The sequence below is a fragment of the Athene noctua genome, chromosome 17 (assembly GCF_965140245.1).
Source record: "Athene noctua chromosome 17, bAthNoc1.hap1.1, whole genome shotgun sequence".
Classification (NCBI taxonomy): domain Eukaryota; kingdom Metazoa; phylum Chordata; class Aves; order Strigiformes; family Strigidae; genus Athene; species Athene noctua.
The window spans coordinates 1,714,609-1,724,752 of NC_134053.1; the positions used below are offsets into that span (position 1 = coordinate 1,714,609).

General features: G+C 56.8%; 1 protein-coding gene across 4 annotated transcripts; it reads left to right on the top strand.

The window, feature by feature from the left end:
* Positions 1–150: 150 nt before the first annotated feature.
* On the top strand, positions 151–4,765 carry MMAB (metabolism of cobalamin associated B). Of its 4 annotated transcripts, none has more exons than XM_074921407.1 (9): positions 151–257; positions 341–402; positions 529–622; positions 1,000–1,057; positions 1,922–1,994; positions 2,315–2,412; positions 2,737–2,801; positions 3,797–3,856; positions 4,202–4,765. In XM_074921407.1, exons 1-9 carry the CDS (start codon positions 184–186, stop codon positions 4,287–4,289), a joined length of 672 nt encoding a protein of 223 aa, XP_074777508.1. In that variant the 5' UTR covers positions 151–183; the 3' UTR covers positions 4,290–4,765. The 4 variants fall into 4 exon arrangements, with proteins under 4 accessions (XP_074777508.1, XP_074777507.1, XP_074777506.1 ...); XM_074921406.1 differs by having other exon boundaries at positions 2,315–2,416; positions 2,741–2,801; positions 4,071–4,206; XM_074921405.1 differs by having other exon boundaries at positions 4,071–4,206.
* The last annotated feature ends 5,379 nt before the right edge of the window (positions 4,766–10,144 follow it).

A 10,144-nucleotide genomic window follows, 5' to 3' on the forward strand; every position in this document is an offset into this window, starting at 1 on the left:
GGAGCCAATAGTCGGGATCTCTCAGAGGGCGGGACTCCGGGAAGGCCAATCGGAAGGCGGCGGCGCGGAGTGGTGCGGCGCTGGGGTGACAGCGCGCGTCAGCGCGCGTCAGCGCGCGTGGGCGGGAGGGAGGGACGGCGGCCGCGGAGGGTCAAGGGGCGGCGGCTACGGCGGCCGGCAGGGATGTGGCGGCGGGCGGCGGCCCTGGGCCGGGGCCTGCGGGGGCCGCCGGGGCGGCAGCGGAGCGGGACGGGCAGGTGAGCGCAGGGCAGGGCAGGGCCGGGCCGGGCAGGGCAGGGCCCGGCGCCGCCGCCGCCTCTCACGGCCTGTGTCTCCGCAGCCCCGGCGGCGGCCCCCGCGGCGAGCGGGCCCCGAAGATCTACACGAAGACGGGAGACGCAGGTAGTGCCCGGGGCTGGGGGGGGGACGGACGGACACACCGAGGGTCGGGCAGAGCCCGGCCTGACCTCCGCGGGTCCGCTGGGCCGGGCCTGGCTTCTGAGCGCCTCCCCCGGGCCTTCCCCAAAGGCTTCTCCAGCACCTTCACCGGGGAGCGGAGGCCGAAGGGTGACCGGATCTTCGAAGCCCTGGGAGCCACGGACGAACTGAGCTCGGCCATCGGGTAACCCCCCCCGCCCCGGACCCCGTCCTGCTGCCGGGCCGTGGCGGCCCAGCCGTGTCCTGCCAGGGTGGCCCAGCTTTCTGGGGAACTGGCCACCAGCCCGGGGGGCTCTGGCCCTCCCCAGGCCCCTCGCACGCACAAAGGCCTTGTGACACCGCCCCAGCCCCCTTCTCGGGGGGTCTCCTGGGCCTCCTCTTCCCTTAGGAGCTGCTCTCCCAGTCCCACCGCCCAGCCAGAGGAAAGGGGACACACCGTGGGCCAGACTTCTCTGGAGGGTTGCACTGACAAACAGCCAGCCGTGTCCAAATTCCATGTTTTTCAGATGGTAATTTTGTCATTTCTAGCTAACTCTGTTGTGGTTTTTTTTTTTAACCTAGGCTCGCCGGTGAATTTAGCAGTGAAAAGGGCCACGCGTTTGTGGAACAGCTTCACAAAGTGAGTATTAATGATAAACCCCACGCAGTGCAGTCACTTCATCTGTGCTATTCTTAAAGTCTGTAGTTTTAGACACGGTGCTCCCACCGACACATGGGAATTTAATAAATTTAGTATTAAAATAAATAGCTGCTTAAGACTCTGATCTTTTATTACTCTCTCTAAGAAATAAATTTCTTTAACCAAGGAAGAAATTGGTAGATCAAGTGATTAGTTGTGGGCAGACAAACATACCTCCAGGTTGTTCAGCCCTATTGCTGTACACAGTTCTGGATACAAGTCTTGTCATGTAGCCTCAGATTTGAAACGGTGGCAGAGTAACCACGTGGGCACAAATGGTGGGAGACAGGTCCTGCTGTGGCAGTCTGTGAGTTTTGTTAATTAGCTTTGCCGTGCCCAGGAACACTGCAGGAGCTAGTCAGAGATTTTATAAAGCTTTCCCCAGCTGCCTCTCAAGTACCCTGGGCTGTGGATGGAGAGATGCCCCTCGTGGAAGCGGACGTGACATCAGGCCAGCGCTGTGCTTGTCACTGCTTTTCTTCCAGAGGTTACTGCTTCGGTGTCCTACCAGCAAAGGGATTATGTGAGTGCTCCCCAGCCTGCTTTCTGCAAAGTCAGCCAGGGTGGTTTAATGTGCCAGTGAAAACAAGTACATGCGCTAATCTGGCTTCTCATAAAGCAATTAGGGAGCACTTATCTGATCCCCCCTGCCAGCAGGCTGGGGGATGATGAACAACAAGGGTAGGATCTTCTTTAATCAGCACAACCAGCTGTCGCCTCCCAGAGCTTGCTGCAGTTGTACCGGAGCATCAAAGGCTGCTTAATGGAACCGCTTCTTATTTTTGTCCTGATTGCCACATCTAGGTCCAGTGTATGCTGCAGGATGTGGGCTCCAACATCGCCACGCCTCTCTCCTCAGCCAGGGAGGCTCACTTAAGTAAGCCCCACGGTCCCTTTCCTGGGTTCCTGAATCGCAGCTCTCCTAGAGAGAGGATTGTTTGGGGGTGTGGGGTTAGAGCTGCCCCCGGGCTGCTCCGCGGTGCCTCTCTGGTCCTGAAGGAACGCGCGGTCGCTGCCTCAGCACTGACACCCAGCTGTGGCTGCTGAACGGGGAGCCAGCCCTGCTCTGGCTGGGGGGTATCTTTTTGGGATGCTTTCTTAGGACTCGCTGACCCAAGAAATACGAAAGTAAAGCTCTGTCTCTAAACCGAATCACTTCTGCCTCTCTTTTAGCTGATTCTTCTTTTCCTTCTGTAGAACGAACATCGTTCAGTAAGAAGCCAGTTCTGGAGCTGGAGCAGTGGATTGACAGTTACTCAGAGCAGCTTCCTCCACTCAGAGCTTTCATCTTGCCCGTAGGTACTGCTCCTGCCTCGCTGACTGGAGGAGGCTCACTTGGTTAGGCTAAATCTGCTCCACGCTTGCTGCAGGGAAACAGGTTGCGAGGCCATTATTTGCCTGGACAAATACCGAAAGAAAAGCAGAGAGAAGAACCCGATTAAGTTAAATTTCCACATCCTACTGCATTCAGATATCTCTTCTCAGTTTCCTGGCCACAATACAGGCCTCAGCCGCACGTGTGTGCGAGATGTGATAAGCTTTGCTGCAGTGGTACAATAAGGTGGATGGCTGTATCTGCTGTTGGCAGACACTGACGCGCTGTTTCATTGTTGTTTCAGTCAGGAGGTAAAAGCAGTGCTGCTCTCCATTTTTCCCGAGCTGTCTGCCGCAGAGCTGAAAGGTGGTGAGTGTTGGCTGTAGTGTAACAGCATCAAACTGATAAAAAGCGATCAGAATGCTGTAACAATAGCAAATCGTTGTGGTCAGAGCAGTCAGCCATGGCTGTGCGCTCGGCTAGAGCTCAAGCCAAGCTTCCTGTGTTTGTATTAGTCAAATTCCAGGGATGCAGTCAGCAAAAAGCAAAGTCTCTCTTCCCTCCCTAACTGGGTCATCCGAGCCAAGACCTTCAGAAAGACCAGCCAGGTTTATGATGAGATGAATCCATGTGTTCAGCTCGTACCTGGTTTGCTGAATGTATTTTGTAGGCACACGAGGCAGCTGGGGCACTTGCAGGTGTGAGAGCCAGGGAAGCTGAAGATGTTCCTGCCCACACCTACCTTGTCCCACTTCCCTATTGGAGATGAAAACTCCCGTGGTAAAGCCCAGAGAAGAAAACTCCTGCCTGCTTGTTATATAAATTGCTTCCGTGCAAAGTTCCAAGCTGCTGGGGGTGCTCTGCTGAAGCCCCTGATGTGCAGGAAGAGATTTTTGTGGATGTGCTCCGCTGTGAGGACTGCTGCTCTGACAAGATACACCAGAGCCGTGTGATCTTCAAAAAAACTAACGTCACAGTCAGTGGTTTCTTGTCAAAAGGAAGCTCGAATGAGGGCTGTACAGCAGTCAGGAGGCACGCACGGAACAGCTCTGTTCCCTCAACAAAAGAAGGGTCCCTGTTTACCTGCAGGAAAGGATAACGGTCCTGCAAACCTCTCCCGTTGTTCAGTGATGCTCAGCGATGAGCATCCTCTAGAGTGGAGCTGCTCCTCCAGTCACAGAAATCAGTTGTGTTAAGGCTCCTCTCGGGGCAGTGGAGGGCGTTCACACCTGCTGGCGGGACTCGGACAGGGGGGGCTCGGGTGAGGTTGGGGCGTGGAGGCTGGTGCTCTGACAAATTGCAGCTCTTTGTGCATTCAGAGCTAGAAAGTTAAATACACTGAAATCTTCCTTCTCTTTTTCTAGCGTGGTTCCTTTAGTACAAGCAGGGGAAGCAGATCCAAACGTGGCCAAATATTTGAACAGGTAAAAAAAAAAATCAAATCCCAAACCCTTACCGTGTGCTACTGCCGTGCACCTGGTGGTGTTCCTTTAGTCTTGAGATAAAGCTGCAGGGTTTTACCTCTCGAGAAGCTTCCCTTCTAGAGTAAGATCTTTGAAGTTTCAACAAGCAGCTCGTTAAAAGGGATTCTTGCGAGGGCCACGTGTTTGCAGACGCCGCTTCCGACTTTTTTTACAGGAAGCTGTTTTGGAAAGCTCCTCTTGGGTGGTCTCTCTCTGCTTTCCTTCACCCACGGTTCTTGTCCATTGCTGGGTACAAACACACCTGATGTGGGAAAGGCGTTTCACTGCTCTTCCCTTGGTTTCCAGACTGAGCGACTATCTCTTCGTTTTGGCGCGTTACGCTGCGATGAAGGAAGGGAAGGAAGAGAAAATATATATAAAGCCTGAAGCATAACTGCGAGCCGGAATGTTTGTTTCCTTGATCACGGGAAGCTAAATCCAGCAGACTGCTCGACCCCGTCAAGGAATGGAAAGAGAACAAGCCTGGGTTGGAAACGTGAGCTGCCAAGAACTTTCAGCTTAAACACCGAGAACCTGGTTCATCGCTGGTGTGGGGAGCGGGGCTGTTGTGTGCGCTGGGCCCTGTCCTGCCAGCCCGTGGTTAGCGCGGCGTCGGGGTGCTGGGCCCTGGGTGGGGTGAGGCAGGAGACTTCGGAGAACCACGGCTGGATTCTGGGGGTGTCTTCATGGCCCTGGGCAGGGGCAGGTGCTGCGGGAAGGCTTGAACAGGGCTCTGAGGAACGAAGAAGGGAAAACAATCGGGTTCCCTCTGTAAGTCACAACACTCGTGCGGAACAGCAACTGCACGGAGACGGAGGAACTGTCCACAGGCTTTGAAATAATAAACGTGATTTACTTGTACCAAAGGGCCCCTAACTGTCGTGCTTTAATAGTGAGCCCAGCGTGGTTTTTTTTAAGTTGCTTTCAATCCATCAGCCCCAGCTGAAGCTGAGCTGTGTACATTTACAGGAACACGCTCAGTTCTTTGGCTCGGCTGCCTCTCTCTCTGCGGGTGAAGAACGTCTCCGTGCTGACAACCCGGGGCGTCCCCTGCCAGGAACGGGGCTGGCACAGGACAGAGGGATGAGAGGAGGAAGGGCCAAATCCCCGGCAGGAGGATTCTCCGAGTCTCTTGAGTTCGCAGATAAAGGGGTTGTGCTGAGTGGCAGGGGCCCGGCTGGGGGAGGGAGGTGACACCCAAGGGGGGTGCACGTTAACATCCACACCGACCTGGGGAACGTCGCTGTCACAGAGGCACCAGCACGGGCTGGAGCCTGTCCCGGAGCTCGGGGGATCTGGCTGCAAACCTCCCTGCAGCAGGTGACGGTAACTCCAGCGGAAAAGATCCTCCTCGGTGGAGTGAAAACTGACAAAAACCATCCCCAGGGTGTAAGCTACAGGCACCTGAATGAGTTCGCACCTTCCTACCCACGTTGCGTGGAGAATACGGGCAGCTACAGTCTGAGAGCGAAGTCGAAGCCACTTACAGCTTGGAAATAGAACTGGGACGAGCCTGCAGCAGTTTAAATCCTCCCCTCCTCGCCTCAGGGCAGCCTGGGGGCAGCGGAGTGGTCGCACATCCAGGGCCCTTGTCCTGCACCAAGGCTGCCCCTTGTAGCAGTGGGAGCTTTAAGTCAGTCGTGCAGCTTCCCTCTCTTCACTTATTTAAGTAAAACAACCATAAACTTCCTTCCCGAAAGTCTCTGGCTTTTGTGTTAACTTTTTAATCAGAGTGGGGTCAGAGTGAAGAATGCCCAGTGCTAATAGATATCGCTGTCTCATTACTCACCCTTTTTCTTTTTTTTTTTTTAAACAGATATTTCATGGCTATTGTTAATGCACATTTTTCACAGAGTAATTTTCCGAGCCTTAGCCTGTAACACATCCCAATGACAAATGCTCCTGATTTGGACTGTACCGTCAGCTGCAATGTCACATCAGACATTTTCTCAATGCCTGCTCCAGACAGGCCATCCAGTTTTATGATAGCTCTGTCTCAGTGATCACTATTGAACCTTAGGAATCTAGAGGCTTTTCAAGTTTAATTGAATAAAATTCTTTGCAATATAAATTCTTCATGAATGCTGTATAAATCAGCTCTGGGCTGGATTTATAGTATTTTCTTTTTTTCCATCTGGGGGGAAGAAATCTCACTCCTGTTTTGGGACCGAAGCTGGTATTGTTTTGATTGTGAGGAGAAATAAATTTAGCTACTACACTTTAATGCGATGTAGAGATGAAATTTATGAGGGTGCGCCCAGCTTCCTGCTGCCCCCCTCTCCCTTTCCACCCAAAGCCCCCTGTGCCATTGTCTCGGGGGGGCTGAAGCGGAGGGACGCTGGTGGCTGGGGGGACCCGGCTGTTTCGGTTAAGCGGGCGCAGAGGCCCAGGGCTTGGCTTTAGGAACGACCAGAGACCAGGCTGAGCCTGGCCCCAGCCCCGGGGAGCTTCTGCAGCTCAGCAGAGCAGCGCCGGGCTCCGCAGGAGACAGTTCACCGCGGGCGTCCTCCGCTTCACCACCTCAGCGTGCAGCACCCGGCTGTCGGGAAGGGACCTTCCAGCCCTGAATCCTGTCCCCACGCTGGGCTGGGAGCAGTGAAGTTCCAGCGTGGCCGAGCCGGCCTGCGCGAAGGGAGCGGCGTGCGGGAACGTGCGGGCGAGCCTGGCGCGACAGCGGGCGGGAGGGAGGCGTCGCGAGAAGGAAATTCGGGCTCTAAACCAAATCAAGCTCCGCTGCTGCGGGTTAGCGTTTGTTTTTCCAAGTCCTTTGTCCCCACCCAGCAACATCCAGCCGTACAAGCGTAGGGATTCCAGTGCCTGCACCTCATTAATATAACAGGAAGAAGGCAGATGCTTTGTCCGTCCTGACCGTATGCGGAGCCCAGATACATTCCTGCCTAGCAGGGTTCCTTATTTATGATTACGTTGGAGCTGCCAGCACAGACATATGTTGCTAAGGGTCGTTTATTCTTGTTTGTAAAATGTATGGCTGCTCCTAGCTTACACACTGTCAAAACTGGAAGAACTGGCCCCAAAATCTCTTGCTGCATGATTGGATCAGACGCCTGTACATCTGTTAACGCTGTAGGAGCTGTAAAATGAAATAAGTTTCCCTATAACTCAAGCACCTCTATTACCGCCACAATGTGTAAGCAGCAGAGCCGGCTGCTGCTCTTGCAGAAATGACACAAACGTACATTTTGCCAAGTCATATGTAAATTTATACAAGGCAGCGTTGCTCCTGCGAATGCACAGAAGGAAGGACGAGTCCCTGTGCGCTCCCAACCTCGACAGGATGCGCTGGCCCCCCCCAGCCCATGGTGCTGCACCCAAAAGGTGAGTTTTGGGGTGCACGGCCCCAGCCCTGGGCAGCCAGCAGCAGTCCCGTGCTGCTCCTCTCATGCTGGAGGGCCAGAAGGGACCACATCTGCCACCAAGTCAAGGCCTCCGCAGGCGCAGGGCCATGAAATACCCAGTTTGCCTGGACGTGGTCAAAGAAAAACCCTCCCCACCCAAGCAGCTCGTGCCACAGCAAGGCAAGACCTGACTAGGAAGGGGCAGGCGTGCAGTTACACACCCCGGGGTAAGAGGCACCGTCCCCGCATCAGGTGGAAGCAGATTCAGCCCGTCTGCGTTGAGGAAAGGGCTGTCTCAGCCCCTCAGCCTACGTCTGCTGCAACCAAGCAGAAAGCACCCAGCTCTGTTCCCCGTCCCCGCTACCGCTGCCCGGAGAGGCAGAGTGTCCCAGCTCGTGCTCGAACTGCCCCAGGGGGAAGCTGCAGAAGAAGAATTTGGCCTTAGAAACACATTTTGGAACGGAGAGGCAGCGGTGCCAAGCCAGTGCCAACGTAGGTCTGACCACTCCATCACTAACACACTGCAGTCTCCGTAAACGCGAGCAAAGACAGAAACAAGCTGCAGGAATATCTCACCCCGCTCAGCTGAGGGATGTGGAGACCAGAGCTCGGCACATCTTCCCCCCTCTCTGTGCCCGAACCTGCAACCAGCCCTGGCCAAGGGGTTGTACAAAGCAGCGGCAGCAACCGGAGGGATTACACGTCTGTGCGCGGTGAGCCGCGGGTTGGGACAGGCTGGGGGAGCAGCGAGAAGAGCTGTTGGCTCCCCAACACACCTGCAGGGCAGCAGCGTGTCCCCCGCCAGCACCAGCGAGCTCCAGCGATCCCTCCCAGCGCCTCGGCCACGCTCCCTTGGGTCAGCCCCGAGGCGGCAGCACAGGGAGGCAGCCCCGGCCCGCCGGCGCCGCGCGGATGCAGGCATTTCGCAGGCCTGGCTGCTCGCTGCCAGCTTTCTGCCTTGGCAGCATCTGCTGTGGGGTTTCTTTTTGCTGTTTCTGACGGCGCCATATGCCTCTGTGTCAAAACAATGGCGCTTGCACACTGACTGGGAGCCCTCTCCCTCGCTCCCACCGAGCTCCCTCTCCCCAGCGAAGCCCGAGCGCCCGTCGGGATCAGGCGGGGGGGCCGTGCCGCGCCTCGGCAGCCGGGGGAAGGTGGGGGAAGGCGGTCAGCGACGGTGCCACGTGCCGAACCTGAACTGGGGGGGAAGCTGGAGCAGCAGCGGGCACAGCTCCTCACTCCTACAGGGATGCTCCCCGAGCCAGCGAGGGGAGAAGCACAACAATACCTCCTACAGGCACTGCGCTTCTCCCCTCCCTGTTTAACATCTTCACTGATGATCTAGAGGCGGCCATCGAGGGCCCCCTGTTTGCAGAGGACACCCAGCTGGGTGGGAGTGTTGATCTGCTCGAGGGCAGGGAGGCTGCAGAGAGACCTGGGCAGGCTGGAGCCATGGGCTGAGGCCAACTGGGGGAGTTTTAATAAGGTCAAATGCCGGGGGCTGCCCTTGGGCCACAACAACCCCCAGCAGGGCTACAGGCCTGGGGAGGAGTGGCTGGAGAGCTGCCGGTCAGAGAGGGACCTGGGGGGTGAGAATGAGCCAGAGTGTGCCCAGGGGGCCAAGGAGGGCAACGGCATCCTGGCTTGTGTCAGAAATAGCAGGGGGGTTGAGGCTGAGGGGAGACCTCCTGGCCCTCTGCAACTCCCTGCCAGGAGGGGGCAGAGAGGGGGGATGAGTCTCTGGAGCCAAGGCCCCGGCGCCAGGCCCCGAGGGAATGGCCTCAAGCTGCCCAGGGCAGGGTCAGGCTGGCTCTGAGGAAGGATTTCTGTGCAGAAGGGGCTGTTGGGCGTTGGAATGGGCTGCCCAGGGCAGGGGGGAGTCCCCGGGATCCCTGGAGGGGTTGAAGAGTCGGGCTGAGCCAGCGCTGAGGGATCTGGGGGAGTTGGGAACGGTCAGGGGGAGGGTCATGGTGGGGCTGGGGGAGCTTCAGGGGCTTTTCCAACCCGGATGATTCTGGGATTTTATGTTATTATTAATAACCAACCCCACGTCAGCTGGTGGCTGGTGCTTAGAGCAGCTTCTAGGACACAAAGCGCAGCCTGGCCCCACAAATCCTCATCTCCCTACACCAAGAAACATAAGACTCCTTGGTGCAAAGACACGGACTTGGCCCCACTGGCCGCCCAAGCCCGGTTCCAGCGCCCGCAGCAGAGCCTGAGGGCAGGCAGCTTTGCCACCAGCTCCTGCCCACAGCTGAGCTGCTGGAGAAGAGCTCTGGCCCGATGGGGCGGCCGCCCTGAGCACAGACACACACACTGCTCCACTCTCCTGCACTGGGGGGGTCTTGCTCAGCTTCCCAGTGTGGTTCCCTCCCCCCAGTAGCCCCAGCCACCATTCCCTGCTGACGAGACACGTACAGAGCACTGTGAAGCCCAGCACCTGCCCCAGGCCAGGCTCCCCCCGTTACATCCCAGGAGCACCAGTAACGCTCCGGAAGGTACCAAAGGCTGAAGTCACAGCATCCTGCAGGACCCAGCAGTGCTCCTCCACTCGTATTCCAAGACACAAGAACAAATCCTGCTTCAGATGCCACCGCCAGGTCCCCTCAGGCTCAGAGGCCCTCGCACCACCCCTTCTGCACCCCAAGGAGCACCCCAAGGAGCCCATCTCTCAGGGGCACCTGCACATGCCTGCCAAGAACCAGTCTGGAAAAAAAAAGATTTCTGAGGGACCAGCAGCTCTGTCCACAGCCTGGCAGGTTCCTGGCAGAGGTACCAAGAGGTGCCACTACCCCTGAGCTCTGCTCTCCCCTCTGCTCTGAGCAGGAGTGTTACCCCCAGCTCCTTCCCTGCCCCGAGGGGAAAGGAAGAGGAGACATCCAATCATCTTATT